The sequence below is a fragment of the Bufo bufo genome, chromosome 7, assembly GCF_905171765.1.
Source record: "Bufo bufo chromosome 7, aBufBuf1.1, whole genome shotgun sequence".
Taxonomy (NCBI): domain Eukaryota; kingdom Metazoa; phylum Chordata; class Amphibia; order Anura; family Bufonidae; genus Bufo; species Bufo bufo.
Window position 1 is genome coordinate 8,275,810 of NC_053395.1, and position 26,125 is coordinate 8,301,934.

The 26,125-nt window shown below is 44.9% G+C and overlaps 1 protein-coding gene across 3 annotated transcripts in view; it reads left to right on the plus strand.

The window, feature by feature from the left end:
• LOC121007700 (RING finger protein 112-like) overlaps nt 1-25,312 on the plus strand; it is a 94,759-nt gene extending 69,447 nt beyond the window's left edge. For all 3 annotated transcript variants that reach the window (XM_040439819.1, XM_040439818.1, XM_040439817.1), the window contains 4 exons: nt 10,799-10,929; nt 19,355-19,408; nt 19,741-19,815; nt 24,145-25,312. In XM_040439819.1, coding sequence (XP_040295753.1) covers nt 10,799-10,929; nt 19,355-19,408; nt 19,741-19,815; nt 24,145-24,651 — 767 coding nt within the window. In that variant the 3' untranslated portion in view covers nt 24,652-25,312. The remainder of the gene's footprint in view (nt 1-10,798; nt 10,930-19,354; nt 19,409-19,740; nt 19,816-24,144) is intronic.
• The last annotated feature ends 813 nt before the right edge of the window (nt 25,313-26,125 follow it).

A 26,125-nucleotide genomic window follows, 5' to 3' on the forward strand; every position in this document is an offset into this window, starting at 1 on the left:
ACAGGTCATTTTTTTCAGAATTTGATTTCAAACTCCTTACCACACATTTGGGCCCCTAGAATACCAGGGCAGTATAACTACCCCACAAGTGACCCCATTTTGGAAAGAAGAGACCCAAAGGTATTCCGTGAGGGGCATGGCGAGTTCCTAGAATTTTTTATTTTTTGTCACAAGTTAGTGGAAAATGATGATTTTTTTTTTTTTTTTTTTTTTCATACAAAGTCTCATATTCCACTAACTTGTGACAAAAAATAAAAACTTCCATGAACTCACTATGCCCATCAGCGAATACCTTGGGGTCTCTTCTTTCCAAAATGGGGTCACTTGTGGGGTAGTTATACTGCCCTGGCATTCTAGGGGCCCAAATGTGTGGTAAGGAGTTTGAAATCAAATTCAGTAAAAAATGACCTATGAAATCCAAAAGGTGCTCTTTGGAATGTGGGCCCCTTTGCCCACCTAGGCTGCAAAAAAGTGTCACACATCTGGTATCCCCGTACTCAGGAGAAGTTGAGGAATGTGTTTTGGGGTGTCTTTTTACATATACCCATGCTGGGTGAGATAAATATCTTGGTCAAATGCCAACTTTGTATAAAAAAATGGGAAAAGTTGTCTTTTGCCAAGATATTTCTCTCACCCAGCATGGGTATATGTAAAATGACACCCCAAAACACATTCCCCAACTTCTCCCGATTACGGAGATACCAGATGTGTGACACTTTTTTGCAGCCGAGGTGGGCAAAGGGGCCCATATTCAAAAGAGCACCTTTCGGATTTCACTCGTCATTTTTTACAGAATTTGATTTCAAACTCCTTACCACACATTTGGGCCCCTAGAATGCCAGGGCAGTATAACTACCCCACAAGTGACCCCATTTTGGAAAGAAGAGACCCCAAGGTATTCGCTGATGGGCATAGTGAGTTCATGAAAATTTTTATTTTTTGTCACAAGTTAGTGGAATATGAGACTTTGTATGAAAAAAAAAAAAAAAAAAAAAATCATCATTTTCCACTAACTTGTGACAAAAAATAAAAAATTCTAGGAACTTGCCATGCCCCTCACGGAATACCTTGGGGTGTCTTCTTTCCAAAATGGGGTCACTTGTGGGGTAGTTATACTGCCCTGGCATTTTCCAGGGGCCCTAATGTGTGGTAAGTAGGTAAATGACCTGTGAAATCCTAAAGGTACTCTTTGGAATATGGGCCCCTTTGCCCACCTAGGCTGCAAAAAAGTGTCACACATCTGGTATTGCCGTACTCAGGAGAAGGTGGGGAATGTGTTTTGGGGTGTCATTTTACATATACCCTTGCTGGGTGAGAGAAATATCTTGGCAAAAGACAACTTTTCCCATTTTTTTATACAAAGTTGGCATTTGACCAAGATATTTATCTCACCCAGCATGGGTATATATAAAATGACACCCCAAAACACATTCCCCACCTTCTCCTGAGTACGGAGATACCAGATGTGTGACACTTTTTTGCAGCCTAGGTGGGCAAAGGGGCCCATATTCCAAAGAGCACCTTTCGGATTTGACAGGTCATTTTTTTCAGAATTTGATTTCAAACTCCTTACCACACATTTGGGCCCCTAGAATGCCAGGGCAGTATAACTACCCCACAAGTGACCCCATTTTGGAAAGAAGAGACCCAAAGGTATTCCGTGAGGGGCATAGCGAGTTCCCAGAATTTTTTATTTTTTGTCACAAGTTAGTGGAAAATGATGATTTTTTTTTTTATTTTTTTTTTCATACAAAGTCTCATATTCCACTAACTTGTGACAAAAAATAAAAACTTCCATGAACTCACTATGCCCATCAGCGAATACCTTGGGGTCTCTTCTTTCCAAAATGGGGTCACTTGTGGGGTAGTTATACTGCCCTGGCATTCTAGGGGCCCAAATGTGTGGTAAGGAGTTTGAAATCAAATTCAGTAAAAAATGACCTATGAAATCCAAAAGGTGCTCTTTGGAATATGGGCCCCTTTGCCCACCTAGGCTGCAAAAAAGTGTCACACATCTGGTATCCCCGTACTCAGGAGAAGGTGGGGAATGTGTTTTGGGGTGTCTTTTTACATATACCCATGCTGGGTGAGATAAATATCTTGGTCAAATGCCAACTTTGTATAAAAAAATGGGAAAAGTTGTCTTTTGCCAAGATATTTCTCTCACCCAGCATGGGTATATGTAAAATGACACCCCAAAACACATTCCCCAACTTCTCCCGATTACGGAGATACCAGATGTGTGACACTTTTTTGCAGCCTAGGTGGGCAAAGGGGCCCATATTCCAAAGAGCACCTTTCGGATTTCACTCGTCATTTTTTACAGAATTTGATTTCAAACTCCTTACCACACATTTGGGCCCCTAGAATGCCAGGGCAGTATAACTACCCCACAAGTGACCCCATTTTGGAAAGAAGAGACCCCAAGGTATTCGCTGATGGGCATAGTGAGTTCATGAAAATTTTTATTTTTTGTCACAAGTTAGTGGAATATGAGACTTTGTATGAAAAAAAAAAAAAAAAAAAAATCATCATTTTCCACTAACTTGTGACAAAAAATAAAAAATTCGAGGAACTTGCCATGCCCCTCACGGAATACCTTGGGGTGTCTTCTTTCCAAAATGGGGTCACTTGTGGGGTAGTTATACTGCCCTGGCATTTTCCAGGGGCCCTAATGTGTGGTAAGTAGGTAAATGACCTGTGAAATCCTAAAGGTACTCTTTGGAATATGGGCCCCTTTGCCCACCTAGGCTGCAAAAAAGTGTCACACATCTGGTATCTCCGTACTCAGGAGAAGGTGGGGAATGTGTTTTGGGGTGTCATTTTACATATACCCTTGCTGGGTGAGAGAAATATCTTGGCAAAAGACAACTTTTCCCATTTTTTTATACAAAGTTGGCATTTGACCAAGATATTTCTCTCACCCAGCATGGGTATATGTAAAATGACACCCCAAAACACATTCCCCACCTTCTCCTGAGTACGGCGATACCAGATGTGTGACACTTTTTTGCAGCCTAGATGCGCAAAGGTGCCCAAATTCCTTTTAGGAGGGCATTTTTAGACATTTGGATACCAGACTTCTTCTCACGCTTTGGGGCCCCTAGAATGCCAGGGCAGTATAAATACCCCACATGTGACCCCATTTTGGAAAGAAGACACCCCAAGGTATTCAATGAGGGGCATGGCGAGTTCATAGAAATTTTTTTTTTTTGGCACAAGTTAGCGGAAATTGATATTTTTAATTTTTTTCTCACAAAGTCTCCCGTTCCGCTAACTTGGGACAAAAATTTCAATCTTTCATGGACTCAATATGCCCCTCACGGAATACCTGGGGGTGTCTTCTTTCCGAAATGGGGTCACATGTGGGGTATTTATACTGCCCTGGCATTCTAGGGGCCCTAAAGCGTGAGAAGAAGTCTGGAATATAAATGTCTAAAAAATTTTACGCATTTGGTTTCCGTGAGGGGTATGGGGAGTTCATGTGAGATTTTATTTTTTGACACAAGTTAGTGGAATATGAGACTTTGTAAGAAAAAAATAAAAAAATTCCGCTAACTTGGGCCAAAAAAATGTCTGAATGGAGCCTTACAGAGGGGTGATCAATGACAGGGGGGTGATCAATGACAGGGGGGTGATCAATGACAGGGGGGTGATCAATGACAGGGGGGTGATCAGGGAGTCTATATGGGGTGATAACCACAGTCATTGATCACGCCCCTGTAAGGCTTCATTCAGACGTCCGTATGCGTTTTGCGGATCCGATCCATCTATCAGTGCATCCGTAAAAATCATGCGGACATCTGAATGGAGCTTTACAGGGGGGTAATCAATGACAGGGGGGTAATCAATGACAGGGGGGTGATCAGGGAGTCTATATGGGGTGATCACCACAGTCATTGATCACGCCCCTGTAAGGCTTCATTCAGACGTCCGGATGCGTTTTGCGGATCCGATCCATCTATCAGTGCATCCGTAAAAATCATGCGGACATCTGAATGGAGCTTTACAGGGGGGTGATCAGGGAGTCTATATGGGGTGATCACCACAGTCATTGATCATGCCCCTGTAAGGCTTCATTCAGACGTCCGGATGCGTTTTGCGGATCGGATCCATCTATCAGTGCATCCGTAAAAATCATGCGGACATCTGAATGGAGCTTTACAGGGGGGTAATCAATGACAGGGGGGTAATCAATGACAGGGGGGTGATCAGGGAGTCTATATGGGTTGATCACCACAGTCATTGATCACGCCCCTGTAAGGCTTCATTCAGACGTCCGGATGCGTTTTGCGGATCGGATCCATCTATCAGTGCATCCGTAAAAATCATGCGGACATCTGAATGGAGCTTTACAGGGGGGTGATCAGGGAGTCTATATGGGGTGATCACCACAGTCATTGATCATGCCCCTGTAAGGCTTCATTCAGACGTCCGGATGCGTTTTGCGGATCGGATCCATCTATCAGTGCATCCGTAAAAATCATGCGGACATCTGAATGGAGCTTTACAGGGGGGTGATCAGGGAGTCTATATGGGGTGATCACCACAGTCATTGATCATGCCCCTGTAAGGCTTCATTCAGACGTCCCGGATGCGTTTTGCGGATCGGATCCATCTATCAGTGCATCCGTAAAAATCATGCGGACATCTGAATGGAGCTTTACAGGGGGGTGATCAGGGAGTCTATATGGGGTGATCACCACAGTCATTGATCATGCCCCTGTAAGGCTTCATTCAGACGTCCGGATGCGTTTTGCGGATCCGATCCATCTATCAGTGGATCCGTAAAAATCATGCGGACGTCTGAATGGAGCTTTACAGGGGGGTAATCAATGACAGGGGTGTAATCAATGACAGGGGGGTGATCAGGGAGTCTATATGGGGTGATCACCACAGTCATTTATCACGCCCCTGTAAGGCTTCATTCAGACGTCCGGATGCGTTTTGCGGATCCGATCCATCTATCAGTGGATCCGTAAAAATCATGCGGACATCTGAATGGAGCTTTACAGGGGGGTGATCAATGACAGGGGGGTAATCAATGACAGGGGGGTGATCAGGGAGTCTATATGGGGTGATCAGGGGCTAATAAGTGACGGGGGGGGGGGGTGTAGTGTAGTGTAGTGGTGCTTGGTGGTACTTTACTGAGCTACCTGTGTCCTCTGGTGGTCGATCCAAACAAAGGGGACCACCAGAGGACCAGGTAGCAGGTATATTAGACGCTGTTATCAAAACAGCGTCTAATATACCTGTTAGGGGTTAAAAAAAACACATCTCCAGCCTGCCAGCGAACGATCGCCGCTGGCAGGCTGGAGATCAACTCTCTTACCTTCCGTTCCTGTGAGCGCGGGCGCCTGTGTGCGCGCGTTCACAGGAAATCTCGGCCATCGCGAGATGACGCGTATATGCGTGACTGTGCGCAGGGCTGCCACCTCCGGAACGCGATCCTGCGTTAGGCGGTCCGGAGGTGGTTAAAGGGGCAGTCAAAGTACAGAGCAGGAAAGGTGTGATCAATAATTGAGTTGAGATGAGAGAATGTCTTGAAATTCATTTCAGGTCCAATTCCAACAAATCAAATAAATTTGATTTGGGTCCAAATCGATTCCACCTAAATCAAAATTGCTCCAATTGGGTTGGAAATTGGTGGTCTTCTAGGTCTTAAAAAAATTTTTTTTCTAATATTTGCTCTCCCCCTCCCTTTTAATGACAGCAATAGTAAATAATGTCTGAGTGACACTGACATACATAGCAATGGGAAAACACATGTATGATGACAGTAACATACAGTGTGTTTAACCCCTTAAGGACTCAGCCCTATTTCACCTTAAGGACTTAAGAATTTTTTGCAAATCTGACCAGTGTCACTTTAAGTGCTGATAACTTTAAAACGCTTTGACTTATCCAGGCCATACTGAGATTTTTTTTTCATCACATATTGTACTTCATGACACTGGTAAAATGAAGTAAAAAAAAAAATCATTTTTATTTATAAAAAAATACCAAATTTACCAAAAATTTGTAAAAAAATTGCAAATTTCCAAGTTTCAATTTCTCTACTTCTATAATACATAGTAATACCTCCAAAAATAGTTATTACTTTACATTCCCCATATGTCTACTTCATGTTTGGATCATTTTGGGAATGATATTAAATTTTTTGGGAATGTTACAAGGCTTAGAAGTTTAGAAGCAAAATTTTTCAGAAATTTTTAGGGACCAGTTCAGCTCTGAAGTCACTTTGCGAGGCTTACATAATAGAAACCACCCAAAAATGACCCCATTCTATAAACTACACCCCTCAAGGTATTCAAAACTGATTTTACAAACTTTGTTAACCCCTTAGGTGTTCCACAAGAATTAATGGAAATAGAGATACAATTTCAAAATTTCACTTTTTTGGCAGATTTTCCATTTTAATATTTTTTTTCCAGTTACAAAGCAAGGGTTAACAGCCAAACCAAACTCAATATTTATGGCCCTGATTCTGTAGTTTACAGAAACACCCCATTTGTGGTCGTAAACCACTGTACGGGCACACGGCAGGGCGCAGAAGGAAAGGAATGCCATACGGTTTTTGCAAGGCAGGTTTTGCTGGACTGTTTTTTTTTACACCATGTCCCATTTGAAGCCCCCCTGATGCACCCCTAGAGTAGAAACTCCATAAAAGTGACCCCATCTAAGAAACTACACCCCTCAAGGTATTCAAAACTGATTTTAAAAACGTTGTTTACCCTTTAGGTGTTCCACAAGAATTAATGGAAAATAGAGATACAATTTAAAAATGTCACTTTTTTGGCAGATTTTCCATTTTAATAATTTTTTTTCCAGTTACAAAGCAAGGGTTAACAGCCAAACAAAACTCAATATTTATGGCCCTGATTCTGTAGTTTACAGAAACACCCCATATGTGGTCGTAAACTGCTGTACGGGCACACGGCAGGGCGCAGAAGGAAAGGAATGCCATACGGTTTTTGGAAGGCAGGTTTTAAGTGACCCCATCTAAGAAACTACACCCCTAAAGGTATTTAAAACAGATTTTACAAACGTCGTTAACCCTTTAGGTGTTCCACAAGAGTTATTGGCAAATGGAGATGAAATTTCAGAATTTAAATTTTTTGTCAAATTTTCCATTTTAATCCATTTTTCCCAGTAACAAACCAAGGGTTAACAGCCAAATAAAAGTCAATATTTATGGCCCTGATTCTGTAGTTTACAGAAACACCCCATATGTGGTCATAAACTGCTGTACGGGCACAAGGCAGGGCGCAGAAGGAAAGGAATGCCAAAAGGTTTTTGGACGGCAGATTTTGCTGGACTGTTTTTTTTTACACCATGTCCCATTTGAAGCCCCCCTGATGCACCCCTAGAGTAGAAACTCCAAAAAAGTGACCCCATTTTAGAAACTACGGGATAGGGTGGCAGTTTTGTTGGTACTAGTTTAGGGTACATATGATTTTTGGTTGCTCTATATTACACTTTTTGTGAGGCAAGGTAACAAGAAATTGCTGTTTTGGCATCGTTTTTATTTTTTGTTATTTACAACATTCGTCTGACAGGTTAGATCATGTGATATTTTTATAGACAAGGTTGTCACGGATGCGGCGATACCTAATATGTATACTTTTTTTTATTTATGTAAGTTTTAGTGTTTCCATAGTCTGAGAGCCATAATCTTTTCAGTTTTTGGGCGATTACCTTGGGTAGGGTATGATTTTTGCCGGATGAGATGACGTTTTTATTGGCACTATTTTGGGGTGCGTGTGACTTTTTGATCGCTTGCTATTACACTTTTTGTGATGTAAGGTGACATAAAATGGCTTTTTTTACACCGTTTTTATTTTCATTTTTTTACAGTATTCATCTGAGGTGTAAGGTCATGTGATATTTTTATAGAGCAAGTTATTATGGACGCTGCGATACCTAATATGTATACTTTTTTTTATTTATGTAAGTTTTACACAATAATATCATTTTTGAAACAAAAAAAATCATGTTTTAGTGTCTCCATATTCTGAGAGCCTTATCTTGGGTAGGGTCTCATTTTTTGCGGTATGAGATGACGGTTTGATTGGCACTATTTCGAGAAAAAAAAACTTTCATGCCGAATGCAACCTCCTACATGGAATTATAAAAGGGGCACGTGTATGAAGCCGAACTGCAGATATAAGAGGGTGGAACGGAACCCCGTTTGTGTACAGGGACTAAACTTTAAAATAGGAAGCCACCACAAAAGGAAAGACCAATTCTTCTTATTTCACTTGAATGTCTATTAATTCGATATTATTTTTGCACCCCTTTGTTATAGTCTCAGCAATATGTTCATTTGCATTTTGTCGCCAACAAATGAAATGTCGTGTTCTGTACCTGAACGCTTCCAGGCTTTTGTCATATGTAACCTACAAGCAGATGGTCTGCAGAATACCAGGCCTACCACCAGTATTACCCCTTCATATACCGCCTGGTCACCCCACACCTAACACTCAGGGAGTACTGTCACACTGACTAGTCTGTGACACTGACTGTCACTCACTGTGGTAGTGTCGCTCTCGCTCATTCATTCAGGCTGCCTGTGGTTGTGGAGTCCTGAAGCGGCCGGCACACTGCGGGCGGCTCCAGCTCTGCAATGTCTTTCCCGCCTGGTGATTCATCAGGGCGCGTGCATGCTCCTGATAGATACCGCTCCTCACTTTGCGGCGCTGCGCAGTGCAGCAGCTGCAGAGCAGAGGCAGAACTCAGTTCGGCCCCGGGGGGGGGGGGCACTGCACAAAGGGGCACTCCCAAAACAGGTGATAAGATGTTTCCTCCGTGAAAGGGCACCTGGGACAGTACCGGGTTTTGCACTGGGGGCGTGCATGAATGACCGGATAGGCAAGCCTCCCTGGATGGCCATCCATGACAAGTCCATGTGCCTATTGGTTAACCTGTATGAAGACACATTAGTCCATACTGTCTCTGTGATGTCATCAGGGAGCCCTGGAATTGACTCTACCAAGTCCTTTGCTCTGATTAGCTTGTGGATCGTCTTGGGTTTCCACGAGTCAGGCTTGAGGCCCTCCAGTTGATGTTCCCTCATTTACAAATAATTGGTAAGGCAGCAACTGCACCACCAGCAACTTGGCAAGGTGGGGGTTCTGCTTGCATATAAGTTAGTCATAGTTTTCTCATGGCCACACATTCCATAATGGATGTCTCACAAAGGTGCGGAGGAGAAGAAAAAGGAGGAGTCTGAGCGTGAGAAGAAGCAGCTGATGATGATGACAAGAACACTGTACAGCTTGGGGATGCAGGCTGGCTGCCACAAAAAAGACCAGAAGAAGGAGGACAGACTTTTTCTGACTGGGAATTCTGGCCAGTTCTATTTTCCCACAGGATCTGGTGATACCACCCCATGCTGCAATATACCTCTGGTACCTATGTTTGTGTTTGAACGCCCACGGCTTATTTTAATTCTATGAGTCCTCACCCACCCCCATCCCCGCCATTTTTATCTGACTGTGATGTGTCATAATGGTCTCCCTGACCCCCCTCACAATTCTCTCCTCCATTTTTACCCCAAGTGCCACTGCCGCCATGGCTGCCACTTCCACTAATGGTGGAGTTTTGTTGTATTTTCAGTGAAGACAGAGAGGACACCACTGAAGGCCTTATCTGGGGCTACAACGAGGAGGAGCAAGAGGAACACTGGGGCCTTGCCTACAAGGCATGTTGATGGACTCAGAATTCACCTCCACGTCATCCTGCTGTGACTGAGAGGAGGAGTGAGCCATTCAGTCAACAATCTTATCTTCTTTGTCCTCAATGATTGGGTGCCTACCCGAAAAAACTATGGCTTGCTCATACTACTACTACTGGCTGTACGTTTGGTGCCAACTGTGCTGCTACTGCTGTTTGCACTACTGCAGCCACTCACATTCTCACTTGTGGATGACGAGCCACTAGTCTTTTGCTTTCCAGTCTGTAATTTACCAGACAGTTTATTATAAGGCCAATTTCAACAATGCCAAGCCACAGGTTTGGTACACTGATTAAATGCTACTAGAAAAATTGCAATATTTTTTTCCATAATTAACAGACAAAGGTGCAAATAAATGTCCCTCCCCATCTATGACCAAACTGCACACTGGTATTGACAATTTTAAATGGGATTCAATGTAAACACACTGCACACTGGTATTAACAATTTACAAAGGTAATTCAATGCTTTAACTGAAACTGGTATAAAAATGCTGTTACTATAACACAACCCATTCATGGTAGATTAAAGTTATATGTTGACTAAAAATGCACTGAATTAAACTGGTATATTTATGCACTAAAATGCGCTGAATTGCAAACAGTAGTAAAATGGCAACTGTTTTTTGGAAAGAATAAGGTGCAATTGCACAGAATATACAGCATAATATATGCTGCTGGAGTTGTTGAGAAAATACTTATAAAACACTTATAAACTATAGAAGCTTTCTAACAGTTTTTTGGGGGAAAAGGCTTGCTCGTGAATAAAAAAAAAAGTACTGTCTCTTTAAATTATCTTTGTGCAGCCAGTGCTACTCATGAACAGCTCCAGCAGCTGCCCTCACTATAAGACACCCATCCCAGTGCACTAACTGCCCCTGTTCTCTTCCTACAAATAAGACCTGAACTCATTGTTATTAACTATAATGATGTGGGTGATTACCAGTATCAGGATGACCACCTATATCTAGCTGCAGTCATCCACTGGTCTCGAACACCATCTAAGCTGTAGGTTATATTCCAGAGTGATGATGATGATGATGATACATCTCTTAATTCACAGACATGGATGACGACTTCAGGGATCACCTGACAACGTACGTCTCAGACCTTGTGAAAGGAGTTTGGCTCCACCGTAAAACTGATGTCCACGGCGAGAGGATCACGTGTGGTCATTTGGGTCAAACTCTGAAGGTTGTACATGAAATGCTAATAATCCTATCACACAGCAGGACATCACCGTTCATTATAAGGGTGTCTGTACCTGTAGTAATGTGGTAGACAAGCCAGAGCACTGCAGGATCCATACCAGAGGCGCCTGCTCTCTCCTCTCCAGAGACCCTATAGCAATCTATAGATGCCGGACTGAGAAAGTTATGAAGATAAAATCCATACTTAAAGGGCTTCTGTCACCCCACTAAACTCATTTTTTTTTTGTGTACTTATAATCCCTATACTGCGATATTGCTATACATTATGTTATTAATAATTTTCGTTCAGTAGATTTGGCAAAAAACATACTTTTATGATATGCTAATTAAATTTCTACCAGCAAGTAGGGCGTCTACTTGCTGGTAGCAGCCGCAGAAAAACGCCCCCTCCTCCTGTTGATTGACAGGGCCAGCCGGGATCTCCTCCTCCGGCCGTCCCTGTCAGCATTTCAAAAATCGCGTGCCTGTGTTGATTCGGCGCAGGCGCTCTGAGATAAGGAGGCTCGCCTCCTCAGCACTCCCTCAGTGCGCCTGCGCCGATGACATCACCGAAAGAGAAGACGTCATCGGCGGCTGCTACCAGCAAGTAGACGCCCTACTTGCTGGTAGACAGGTAATTAGCATATCATAAAAGTAAGTTTTTTGCCAAATCTATTGAATGAAAATTATTAATAACATAATGTATGGCAATATCGCAGAATAGGGATTATAAGTACAGAAAAAAAAAAAAATGAGTTTAGTGGGGTGACAGAAGCACTTTAATGTCCCCGTCTAAACCAGGTCATGAGAGGTCCAGCATTTAGCAGAGATTAATTGTATAATAAATCGTAATTAATTTTCTGGTACAGAACTCCGAATACCCTACATGACAAAATTTACATTACCTAAAGCCACCACTAGTGGGAGCTCAGTGCAGACTAATTATACATAGAACTGAACAATAAAAAAGTATAATGGGAGCTCCCTCTAGTGGTGACTGTATAATCTGTATGCAGTGAGCTCCCCCTAGTGGTGGGTGTATAATCTGTGTGCAGTGAGCTCCATCTAGTGATGGCTGTAAAATCTGTATGTAGTGAGCTCCCTCTAGTGGTGGCTGTATAATCTGTATGCAGTGAACTCCCCCTAGTGGTGGCTGTATAATCTGTATGCAGTGAGCTCCCTCTAGTGGTAGCTGTATAATCTGGATGTAGTGAGCTCCCCCTAGTGGTCACTGTACAATCTGTATGTAGTGAGCTCCCTCTAGTGGTGGCTGTATAATCTGTATGTAGTGATCTCCCTCTAGTAGTGGTTGTATAATCTGTATGTAGTGATCTCCCTCTAGTGGTGGCTGTATAATCTGTATGTAGTGAGCTCCCTCTAGTGGTGGATGTATAATCTGTATGTAGTGAGCTCCCTCTAGTGGTGGCTCTATAATCTGTATGTAGTGAGCTTCCCCAATTCTGGCAGTATAATCAGATGATTTTCCTATTTCATGACGTAAAGTCATGATTTTATTAAAGACACGGAGGCGAGTATTGCAATTCTCCTTCTTTACTCTGACCAATAGCAGCAAAGAAAAATATTGAAACATGTGAACAGCCCCTCCCCATAGTCTCCCTATAACAGGCCACACCGCCTGCAAAACCTCCTCTTTCTTTGTAAGTCCAAACCGAAAAAGTCCAACTGAACCGCCAACCAGGAACCGAAACAGCCTGGGAACAACGCTGAAGAATCTCGTGAAGCTGTCCACATCACACGATCGGCTGGAACCAAACTGCCGACCCTCCGAACCAAGATGTAGACCAAAGGATACCACTTAGTAGGCCGATCTCAACCTGAAAAAAGGCGAAAAACAGAACCATGATAGAAGCAAATTGTGACATTGTATTCACAAATAAATGGTTGCGACAAACCTACTCAGGAAAAAACTCATAGAGTTAAAGCAATATGCAAATGACACACAGTCAAAATCATTCCTATTTTAAAACCCCATAGGGAGGGAAAACACATAGGGTGGGCAATACTCGCCTCCGTGTCTTTAATAAAATCATGACTTTACGTCATGAAATAGGAAAATCATCTGATTTTATTACAAGACCCGGAGGCTCGTATTGCAAGTTCAAAGTTAAGATAAATTCTCAATAATTGATGAGAAAACGTGAGGACCTGGACGAAAGTAAAATTCCCTAAACATGGATACTCTGGACCAGTCCGCCAATTTCAAAATGTCCTCCAGTCTGGCGCCAGAAACCGCCAAAGAGGTAGCAGATGCCCCCCTAGCGGAATGCGCCGAAAAAATAAAAGTGTCCACGCCCGCAAGTTCCATGATCCACTTCATCCACCTAGCCAGCGTGGGAGTGGTCACTGGGACAAAAGGACGAATGGTAGAAAGGAAAAGCTGCGGAAACTCTCGTGACCGATGAAGAGAAGTGCGAGCTTCATATTCCTTGAGGCACGCTACGGGACAAAGTGAAGGCGAGGCCGGGAAAGCAGGATAAGCGACCAAAAGTATGTGGGTCTTGGTCCTCCTAGAGATGTCAAAGGAGACCCCCTCCGGGGTGTACGAGCGGGCATCATAGTCCAAAGCCCGAACGTCTGAAACCCGCTTGCAGGAAATCAGACAAAAAAGAGTGACGAGCTTCGCCGACAGTTGCCGTAGGGAAAGGTCCGCATTCTGAGGCCAAGAGGATAAAAAGGAAAGGACACAAGACACATCCCAAGTGGCAGAAAATCTAGGCCTAGGAGGACGAGACATCCGAGAACCGCGCAGGAGACGACATACTAAGGGATGTTGCCCCGCAGGAGTGCCATCAAAACCTTGATGAGAGGCAGAAATAGCCGATCTGAACAGGCTGATTGTGCGATAAGCCTTGCCCTGGTCAAACAAAGAAGATAGGAAATGTAAGATCTCCGTCACAGGTGCCGATACGGGATCCAAGTCCCTAGCCACGCACCAGCGAGCCCAAGATCCCCAGGCTGATCTGTAAGATCTCCTGGTGCCTGGGGCCCATGCATTTTCCAAAAGGACTCTAGCTGTTCCCGAAACTCCTGGGACTTCCCAGGGTCCCCTGAAATCCGACATGCCAGCAGGCGTAGAGATCCTTCGAAGAGAAGAGGATGTAGTTGGTGATTCGGACCTCGGAGGAGAGTCTGAGATGTTGGGAGCAGGTACGGGATCTCTATCATCATCTCCAGAAGGTGGGGAAACCACGACTGGGAGTTCCAAAATGGGACTAGCAGCACCAGATCCACCGAATACCGTCGTACTTGAATCAGGGTCCTGGGAATCAGCTGGAATGGAGGAAACGCGTAGAGCAGATCTCTGGACCAATCCTGCAGGAATGCGTCCACCGCTTCGGCTTCCGGGTCCAGGCGCCAGCTGTAAAAGCGTTGTAGTTGCGAGTTCAGACGGGAAGCAAACAGGTCGATGCAAAAAGGACCCCAAACTGACATTAAGGAACGGAAAACCTTTGGATCTAACTGCCAGTCGCTGGAATCGGAAAGATACCGAGAACTCCAATCCGCATGAATGTTCTGGACGCCTGGAAGATATTCCGCCAAAACAATCAACTCCTTGTCTAGGCAGTAGTCCCAGAAATCCTTCGCCAAACGAGACAAGATGGTGGAACGGGTTCCGCCCATGCCGTTGATGTATCTCACCGCAGACACATTGTCCATGCGTAGTTGGATGCAGGATCTGGCCGTGTCTCTCGTGAAGCTCTTGATCGCGAATGATCCAGCCAACAGTTCCAGTGCATTGATATGGAATCCTGCCTCGGCCTCTGACCAACCGCCTCCAGTTGTGATCCCCTCGCAATGAGCTCCCCAGCCCGACAGGCTGGCATCCGAATCCACCACGAAATCGGGACGATGGCCGAAGATAGCCTTGCCGTTCCAAGCTTGCAAATTGTGGATCCACCAGGATAGTTCCTCCTTGGTCTCCTCGTCCAGGGAGATCCAATCCGCATAGGAAGCTCCCGCCTGTAGATGGGAAATTTTCAGGCGCTGAAGAGCCCGATAGTGGAGCGGAGCTGGAAAAACAGCCTGGATAGATGAGGCCAGCAGACCTATGATCCTCGCTAGTTGGCGCAAAGGGATCTGGGAAGATGACCTGGCTTTGCACAACTCCTTCCGTATTGACCGAACCTTGGCCGGAGGTAGGCTGAGTGTCCCTGCCGTGGAATCCACCAGGAACCCCAAGAACTCCATCTCGCGAGACGGGGTGAAGCAGGATTTCTCCTGATTGAGGAGGAAACCCAGATCCGACAGAAGATCCATGGTCCATTGAAGATGATTCAGCAATACTGACCGATTATGGGCCATGATCAGAATGTCGTCCAGATATACGATGAGGCGAACTCCCCGACTGCATAGCCATGCCATAGCTGGGCGCATCAGCTTGGTGAAGCACCAGGGAGCTGAAGAGAGGCCGAATGGGAGGCATGTGAACCGCCAAATCCTGTCCTGCCAAGAGAAACAGAGAAGGTTCCTGGACGCGTCCTCTACTGGGACAGTAAGATAAGCGTCCTTCAAGTCCAGCTTGACCATCCAATCGCCCATCTGCAGGAGGTCCCGAAGGAGATGGATGCCCTCCATCTTGAAATGGCGGTATCTGACAAACGCGTTGAGGGCGCGTAAATTGATAACAGGCCGAAGCTGGCCCCCCTTCTTTGCCACTAGAAAAATATTGCTGATTATCACGCAAGGGGACATCAGAGCCGGTTCTATGGCTCCTTTGCGGACAAGGTCCGACATTTCTGAGTCGACCAGTATGCGGCTTTCCGCTGACAGCACCACAGGGTGTGGGGTTGGGATAGACAGTGGGGATGACGTCAGCTCGATGTGGAAACCCCTGACCGTGGAAAGGACCCATGGGTCTGAGGTGATACGGGACCATGCTGGAGAAAAAAGACGTAGCCTGCCCCCTACACAAGCATTTAAAGAACTGAAATGAGTTGGTGGACTCACCGTAGGGACGTCTGGAATTAGGATTTCCTCTATATCCTCTTGGACGCCAGGAATTTCCTCGGGAAGGGAAGAAAGACGACGGCTCCCGTCTGTGCTCCTGGAAGGTAGATCTCTGAGAAAAGGAGCCTCAGGACTGAAACTGGGCACGGCCGGACAGGCGGCCCCTAAAGCTGCTGGCCCTAGTAGAGACCCTACCGTGGAAAACTCTGTTCATAGAGCTTTGGGCTTTGTCTAGGGCAGTGAAAGCCCCCACAAACCTCCCTAGGTCCTTGATGAAAGGTTCTCCAAATAAAAGGCCCTGGGCCTCCTTACCAGCCTCAGTAAGGGCTAGGTTAGATAATTTTGGCTCAATTTTGAAAAGGATGGCCTTTCTCCTCTCTATAGCTAAGGACGTATTTACGTTCCCCGCTATGCAAATGGCTCGTTGTACTTATTTGCGTAACTCTACAGGATCAACCTGTTTATTTTCGGCCTTAGCCACCTCCGCTAGGTCAAATAGCTTAGCTAGCGGTCCAAAGATGTCAAGGAACTTATCTTGACAGGACCTTAATGCCGACTCCAGACCCCTACGTGGGTTCCAACCGGATTTGGCTAGGAACTGCATCATTTTGGGATCGATAGCAGGAATCTCGCATACCCTGTTAGGGATGACAGGTCTGGGGCATTCCGCCCTAAGCTTATTGCGAGCCTCTTTGGAACGAGGACAGCGCACTCTAGCTTCCAAATATTTGGAGACGTGCTCCAAAGGTAACCACTCAGCCGAACGGGGGTGGTGGAGTGAGTCTGGGTCAAACAAGGGTTCCCCAGAGGGGTCCGTTAAAGATGCAGGCATACCTTCTGCAGCGGACATTAGGGAGCTACACCCGGGTAGAGGGTTATCATCCATGACCCCTGATGGGTCCTCCTCTGCCTCCTCAAAGGCTTCATCCATAGCCTCCTCCTCGGATCCGACCTCAGAGTCGGAATCTAAATCCTGTAGTGCTCTAGCACTTTTCCAATTTCGCGTGCGTTCTGCCTGACGTGTACAGGCTCTCTTGCGCGGACCAAGCGCGCCAACATTGGTGGAAACATCATCACCTTTATTAATTCTTTTTCTGGAGGCAGACGGCCCTGGCCCGGTGGGTGAGGACACCATGATGGGCTGCGGGGTTAGAGAGGTAGCCGGATGGGCAGCAAGGGCCTGGGCAATAGTTTGGGATATGACCGAACTCATAGATCCCATGGCTGCAGCTATGGCGCTAGATATTGACGCCTGAAAATCAGAACCCTGATCACCAGGGATCGGGGCATGACCATCTTCCCCCGAAGGGGTTAATTCCACTAGAGGAATGTCCTCCTCTGCAGGGCCCTGGCCACTATGTACCTTTTTAGGCATGCTGGCAATTATTTATTATAACTGGAGACTGCTGAAATTAATATCTATAATGTGGGAAAACTAAATATACTGTGGGGTGATTAGCTGGCAAGGGGATTTGCCCCAGGCCAGTAAAAGAAGAAAAAATGCTGGGGAAAACCTGTAAAGGAAGACCGAGGACGGACCGATGCGGCCGGAGTTCCGAGATGCGATGACGTCACGGCGGAAGTACCCGAGATCTCGCGAGATCTCGGGCGCACTAGCAAGGAAGACAGGGAGAGCCGCCGCAGCCGCACTGAGGTAAGCGGCGGGAAAAAGAGCCGCCCGATAAGGGAGGGGGAGCAGAAAGGGCACAGGAAGTTGGGAATAAACGCAAACGGGGGATGAAGACGAAATACCGATAAGGGGCGCAAAATTAACCTCCTAAACGCCAAAACAGCCGAGGAGGTAACAAGTAACCCCAAACAAAAGCAAAATGAAAGTCATGAAAAGTATATATATCAATAAATACCCCCAACTTGCCCCAAAAGGGGGGAAAAAGCAAAGTACAGATAAACCAACCAAACAATATCTATATATATATATGTAAGTCACAATGACATGAAACAGCAAATCTCACTACTTATCTCTGCGGTCAGCAGCAAAGAAAGAGGAGGTTTTGCAGGCGGTGTGGCCAGTTATAGGGGGACTATGGGGAGGGGCTGTTCACATGTTTCAATATTTTTCTATTTTCTTTGCTGCTATTGGTCAGAGTAAAGAAGGAGAATTGCAATACGAGCCTTCGGGTCTTGTAATAAAATCTGTATGTAGTGAGCTGCCTCTAGTGGTGACTGTATAATCTGTATGTAGTGAGCTCCCTCTGGTGGTGACTGTATAATCTGTATGTAGTGAGCTCCCTCTAGTGGTGACTGTATAATCTGTATGTAGTTAGTTCCCTCTAGTGGTGGCTGTATGGTCTGTCTGTAGTGAGCTCCCTCTGGTGGAGTCTATTTAATCTGTATGTAGTGAGCTCCCTCTAGTGGTGGCTGTATAATCTGTATGTAGTGAGCTCCCTCTAGTGGTGGCTGTATAATCTGTATGTAGTGAGCTCCCTCTAGTGGTGGCTGTATAATCTGTATGTAGTGAGCTCCCTCTAGTGGTGGCTGTATAATCTGTATGTAGTGAGCTCCCTCTAGTGGTGGCTGTATAATCTGTATGTAATGAGCTCCCTATAGTGGGGGCTATATAGTCTGTATGTAGTGAGCTCCCTCTAGTGGTGGCTGTACAATCTGTATGTAGTTAGCTCCCACTAGTGGTGGCTGTATAATCTGTATGCAGTGAGCTCCCTCTAGTGGTGGCTGTATAATCTGTATGTAGTGAGCTCCCTCTAGTGGTGACTGTATAATCTGTATGCAGTAAGCTCCCCCTTGTGGTGTCTGTATAATCTGTATGTAGTGAGCTACCCCTAGTGGTGGCTGTATAATCTGCATATAGTGAGCTCCCCCTACTGGTGGCTGTATATTCTGTATGTAGTGAGCTCTCTCTAGTGGTGGCTGTGTAATCTGCATGTAGTGAGCTCCCCCTAGTGGGGGCTGTATAATGTGTGTGTAGTGAACTCCCTCTAGTGATGGCTGTATAATCTGTATGTAGTGAGCTCTCTCTAGTGGGGGCTGTATAATCTGTATGCAGTGAGCTCTCTCTAGTTGTGGCTGTATAATCTGTATGTAGTGAGCTCCCTCTAGTGGCTGCTGTATAATGTGTGTGTAGTGAGCTCCCTCTAGTGGGGGCTGTATAATCTGTATGCAGTGAGCTCTCTCTAGTGGTGGCTGTATAATCTGTATGTAGTGAGCTCCCTCTAGTGGTGGCTCTATAATCTGTATGTAGTAAACTCCCTCTACTGGTGGCTGTATAATGTGTATGTAGTCAGCTCCCTCTAGTGGTGGCTGTATAATCTCTATGTAGTGAGCTCCCTTTAGTGGTGGCTGTATAATCTCTATTTAGTGAGCTCCCCAATTCTGGCTGTGAGAGCTGGACTAGTCCAGGCTTTTCAGCCTCTCCATATAACATGAAGCTTGATGTGTTTGTGAAGGTTTTCTTTGTTCTTTTAATTCTTTTTAATACATTTTAGGGTTTTGTCAGCGTGTTGGATGAAGAACACTTCAGCTTTGCTTCCCCAGTAGAGGTAATAGTGTAATGTCACATATCGCCACTGGAAACAGTGCATCCCTTTCCCCAAATCAGGATAATGTCACCACACCCATGATGTGCTGTCCAAGCATTTCAAACATATGAATTTGTAAAACAATCTTTGCCATGAAAATGTCACCTAAAGAAGAAGCTGTCATCTGTACTCTGTTTTGTCATATATTTTCTGATAATTGCCATCACCTTTATTGTGCAGTTTCTCATCCCCATTTCTGCAGTGATCACAATGACCACTAGATGTCAGCACCCCATATGCCCTCTACAAAGCGGTTATGTCGCCTGCATTAACGTCTCGCAATCTTCTTTCAGATGTTAAATTCACGTCTAAACAGTGAAAACAAGACAAACACAGAAAATAAATTCCAGGATTTTGTGGAAAAAGAGGTAAGAGAACGATAGCGGTCAATATATTCCGTGAGCTGGTTAATGGGGAAGAGGAAGGGGGACCCTGTTCCTTCTATTTACAGTGGTCTGGTATTGCAGCTCATTCCATAGACGGGGTTGAAGCTGTTGTTGGAAGTCGCCATGTTTTTTAATCCAGTACAATCTCTTAAACTGTGTAGCAGCCGCTCTTAAGTTCCACCATGAGCACGTCCTGAATTATTAATGATGACCACTGGCCTCTTTCTGGTGCATTGGTTGTCACAGCTCCTCCCCTTTTACTGTCACCACTGAATACTTATACCATCGTGTAGAAAGACTGTATTACAGGGGATGGATCAACAGTTCTCATTGTGGTGACTGGTCTGATGTTACAGTGGACTTGTGATGTCATCATTAATAAGGCGTGGACGTGGACTAATGATGTTATCAGATAGGAGTGGACTCATGATGTCATCAGATAGGAGTGGACTCATGATGTCATCAGATAGGAGTGGACTCATGATGTCATCAGATAGGAGTGGACTCATGATGTTATCACATAGGACTGGACTCTTGATGTCATGAGATAGAAATTTACTCTTGATGTCATGAGATAGGAGTGGACTCATGATGTTTTCACATAGGAGTGGACTCTTGATGTCATGAGATGGGAGGGGACTCATGATGTCATGAGATAGGAGTGGACTCATGATGTTATCACATAGGAGTGGACTCTTGATGTCATGAGATAGGAGGGGACTCATGGTGTCATGAGATAGGAGTGGACTCATGATGTCATCAGATAGGAGTGGACTCATGATGTCATCACATAGGAGTGGACTCTTGATGTCATGAGATACGAGTGGACTCTTGATGCCATGAGATAGGAGTGGACTCATGATGTTATCACATAGGAGTGGACTGTTGATGTCATCAGATAGGAGTGGACTCATGATGTTATCACATAGGAGTGGACTCTTGATGTCATGAGATGGGAGGGGACTCATGATGTCATGAGATAAGAGTGGACTCATGGTGTTATCACATAGGAGTGGACTCTTGATGTCATGAGATAGGAGGGGACTCATGATGTCATGAGATAGGAGTGGACTCATGATGTTATCACATAGGAGTGGACTCTTGATGTCATGAGATAGGAGGGGATTCATGGTGTCATGAGATAGGAGTGGACTCATGATGTCATCAGATAGGAGTGGACTCATGATGTCATCACATAGGAGTGGACTCTTGATGTCATGAGATACGAGTGGACTCTTGATGCCATGAGATAGGAGTGGACTCATGATGTTATCACATAGGAGTGGACTGTTGATGTCATCAGATAGGAGTGGACTCATGATGTTATCACATAGGAGTGGACTCTTGATGTCATGAGATGGGAGGGGACTCATGATGTCATGAGATAAGAGTGGACTCATGGTGTTATCACATAGGAGTGGACTCTTGATGTCATGAGATAGGAGGGGACTCATGATGTCATGAGATAGGAGTGGACTCATGATGTTATCACATAGGAGTGGACTCTTGATGTCATGAGATAGGAGGGGACTCATGGTGTCATGAGATAGGAGTGGACTCATGATGTCATCAGATAGGAGTGGACTCATGATGTCATCACATAGGAGTGGACTCTTGATGTCATGAGATGGGAGGGGACTCATGATGTCATGAGATAAGAGTGGACTCATGATGTTATCACATAGGAGTGGACTCTTGATGTCATGAGATAGGAGGGGACTCATGGTGTCATGAGATAGGAGTGGACTCATGATGTCATCAGATAGGAGTGGACTCATGATGTTATCACATAGGAGTGGACTCTTGATGTCATGAGATGGGAGGGGACTCATGATGTCATGAGATAGGAGTGGACTCATGATGTTATCACATAGGAGTGGACTCTTGATGTCATGAGATAGGAGGGGACTCATGGTGTCATGAGATAGGAGTGGACTCATGATGTCATCAGATAGGAGTGGACTCATGATGTCATCACATAGGAGTGGACTCTTGATGTCATGAGATACGAGTGGACTCTTGATGCCATGAGATAGGAGTGGACTCATGATGTTATCACATAGGAGTGGACTGTTGATGTCATCAGATAGGAGTGGACTCATGATGTTATCACATAGGAGTGGACTCTTGATGTCATGAGATGGGAGGGGACTCATGATGTCATGAGATAAGAGTGGACTCATGGTGTTATCACATAGGAGTGGACTCTTGATGTCATGAGATAGGAGGGGACTCATGATGTCATGAGATGGGAGGGGACTCATGATGTCATGAGATAAGAGTGGACTCATGATGTTATCACATAGGAGTGGACTCTTGATGTCATGAGATAGGAGGGGACTCATGGTGTCATGAGATAGGAGTGGACTCATGATGTCATCAGATAGGAGTGGACTCATGATGTTATCACATAGGAGTGGACTCTTGATGTCATGAGATGGGAGGGGACTCATGATGTCATGAGATAGGAGTGGACTCATGATGTTATCACATAGGAGTGGACTCTTGATGTCATGAGATAGGAGGGGACTCATGGTGTCATGAGATAGGAGTGGACTCATGATGTCATCAGATAGGAGTGGACTCATGATGTCATCACATAGGAGTGGACTCTTGATGTCATGAGATACGAGTGGACTCTTGATGCCATGAGATAGGAGTGGACTCATGATGTTATCACATAGGAGTGGACTGTTGATGTCATCAGATAGGAGTGGACTCATGATGTTATCACATAGGAGTGGACTCTTGATGTCATGAGATGGGAGGGGACTCATGATGTCATGAGATAAGAGTGGACTCATGGTGTTATCACATAGGAGTGGACTCTTGATGTCATGAGATAGGAGGGGACTCATGATGTCATGAGATAGGAGTGGACTCATGATGTTATCACATAGGAGTGGACTCTTGATGTCATGAGATAGGAGGGGACTCATGGTGTCATGAGATAGGAGTGGACTCATGATGTCATCAGATAGGAGTGGACTCATGATGTCATCACATAGGAGTGGACTCATGATGTTATCACATAGGAGTGGACTCTTGATGTCATGAGATAGGAGGGGACTCATGGTGTCATGAGATAGGAGTGGACTCATGATGTCATCAGATAGGAGTGGACTCATGATGTCATCACATAGGAGTGGACTCTTGATGTCATGAGATAAGAGTGGACTCATGATGTTATCACATAGGAGTGGACTCTTGATGTCATGAGATAGGAGGGGACTCATGATGTCATGAGATAGGAGTGGACTCATGATGTCATCACATAGGAGTGGACTCTTGATGTCATCACATAGGAGTGGACTCTTGATGTCATTACATAGGAGTGGACTCTTGATGTCATGAGTTAGGAGTGGACTCTTGATGCCATGAGATAGGAGTGGACTCATGATGTTATCAGATAGGAGTGGACTCTTGATGTCATGAGATAGGAGGGGACTCATGATGTCATGAGATAGGAGTGGAATCATGATGTCATCAGAGAGGAGTGGATTCATGATGTCATCAGATATGAGTGGACTCATGATGTCATCAGATAGAAGTGGACTCATGATGTCATCAGATAGAAGTGGACTCATGATGTCATCAGATAGGAGTAGAATGATGAGGTCATTAGATAGGAGTGGACTCATGATGTCATCAGATAGGAGTGGACTCATGGTGTCACTATTCCTGCACAGATTAGAAATTGTCTTTGGTTGGTGATGACTAGAGATGAGCAAAGTTTTGAAAAAATGTGATTCAGCAGCTTCACTGAACTTTGTGAAGAATTTTGATTTGTAACAAGTTCCTTTGTCACAAATCACTTTTCATTGTATGGAGTGGACGCAATGATGGGGAATGGCGATCGCACCGCCCCCCATCATTTAACCCCTTAAATGCCACATTCAACGCTGATCGTGGCACCTGAGACTCACGTTCAGATGCTCTGGGGTTTAAAAAAAAAAAACTTATACTCACCTCATCCACTTGCTCGCCGAAAGGCTGTCCGCTCCCGCCTTTATCGCTGGTGACGTCATTACACTTGCAGCAGGTCCTTTGGCGCGGATGGCTTCTCCCTGATTAAGTGGATGAGGTGAGTATAAATTTTAAGACACAATTTTAGAAAACATCGATTAGTTACCACGAAGAGCGAGGAAATTCAGCTTCGCGACTAATCAAATTTTTCCTACACTTTGGATTCAATTCCACTTTGGATGCTTCCATTCACTCCACACAAGCGATAGTTCTCTGTCTGTGCAGCGCTGTATATAAGACACTCATCCTAGGCAATGAACTCTGACCTCTTTGTGTCTCCCTTAGGCTCCAAAAAACTCCTCTTCATTTAAGATCATGAGGGTTAAGCCCTCTGAGATGAGGGAGAAGGTTGGATTGGAGGCATCTCGTCTTCTGACTGCTTACAGGAAGAGTCTGTTAGGCAGCAATGAAGAGAAGCAGAAGCTCAAGGACAAGATGGAGAAGTTTTTGGACCATGAAGTGAAAAGATTCTGTGATGAATACTCCAATCGCTTCACGAAGTGTGCAGTAGGGATCGGGTGCGCCGTGGGTGGTTCGGTCCTCTGCTTGGCTGGAGGCATTGCAGGAGCAGCTGTGGCGGGAACCATCCTGGCTGCGGAGGTTGGTGCCATGGCCATTGGTGCAGTTGGAGGATCGGTCACACTAGGGGCCATCGGAACTGGAGTTGGAGCCGGTGTAGGGGGAGCTATAGGACATAGGGAGACGAACAAGAATCAGAAGACTAAGGATACTGGCAATGATGATACAGAAACAACAGAAGACACCCAACAGCTGTTGCCAAAGAAAAAGTGAACTATCACTCCCAACATTGTAGCTGTAGACACCAGGCAGAAGAGACATGGTCCAATGAGACAACTCAACACTGTAGATAAATGTTGTAATCTACTACAGGTTTTATGGACCGTTGTGGCCTCTTCATTTATCTTACAAGGGGCCCAATCCTTTTTGATTCCCTTGAATACAATGATCTGTTGGTGTTTTTATTTTTTATATAGGGGGCGCTTTACAGATTTTTAAATGTGTATTTTGATGAATGGGGATGTTTGCAATGACTCCATAAAAAGCAACAGGAGACCGGCCACCGATGAGGACTCCCATACAAGAAGTCATAAAAGTGACAGCTCCAGGGGCAGCGGAGGGCGCATCACATGACCACATGGCTTCCATTGTCTTTAATTCAAAGTCACTGTATATGTTTGGTAAAAGAGCCGAGGTGGCAGAGCCTGGGGACCTCTTCTCATGGTCCTGATGGTTGGATGCCCATAATCTACTCCATTCCAGCACCTTACAAGCATTGACAGTTCATGCTCTGTGTAGTATATATCGAGTCATGAGGTCTGCGATGCCTCGGAGAATGTCTCTATATATTCTTCTCTATATTTTCTGCACATTAAAGTGATAGATAAAAAAAAAAGAAATTGTGATCAATTCAATAAATGATCGATCTATTAAATCAAAATGTCTGCCCTCTAATTAGAGATGTCTGATTTCCTTCTTATTTGTGGTTTTTCTTCAATGTGATCACATTATTTTTTTGAACAAATCCATAAAAGATAACACGGGGGCGACACGGAGATCCAAATCCTCTGCTTGCTTTTACAAAATCATAATTATAGGAGGAATTTCTGTCTGTTCATTGAAAATAAGATATTGATTTCTAGTTCTGGAAGGATTCTGGGGGCTCTTTGAGGGCAGACTACAGAGGTACGATGACTCCTTGGGGTAGATTTTTATTTTTTCTTGATGGTCTTTTGGGCAGCATGGAGCAGTTAGAGCCTGACAACTACATCTTAATGAAGTATTGAGTTCAGACCTGATCTTGTGGCTGATGCAGGAGACCTGTTGACATCCTAGTATTTTAGTCATTTTATTAGGGGATGTGAGGAATATGGATTATCATTTATTGGCAGCCCTGATTGTCATTTGATTCACGTTTTGGCATGTACACAGTCAGTGTGCCTGCAAAATATGTTCCCACCCCCCAGCCATCTGCTGTCAACTAGCAAGGGAGGAAGCCCCAGGGGTCCAGGCTTCAAGGAGGCCCCAGGTGGATAAAGTCACACCTCAAACAGCCAGGTTGGAGGAAAGCTAATCCTGCAGGAAAACCCCTAGCAGGAGGTCTCAGCTCTTGCTCAGGATCAATGCTACCTCCCAGACATGTTAGCACCTACATGTCATAAGGAATTATGAATCGTCCCTCCATCCCAGGCATAATTCAGTTATCTTTTTGTGATCCTGGGGCAAAACCAATCATCCACGTAGTCCT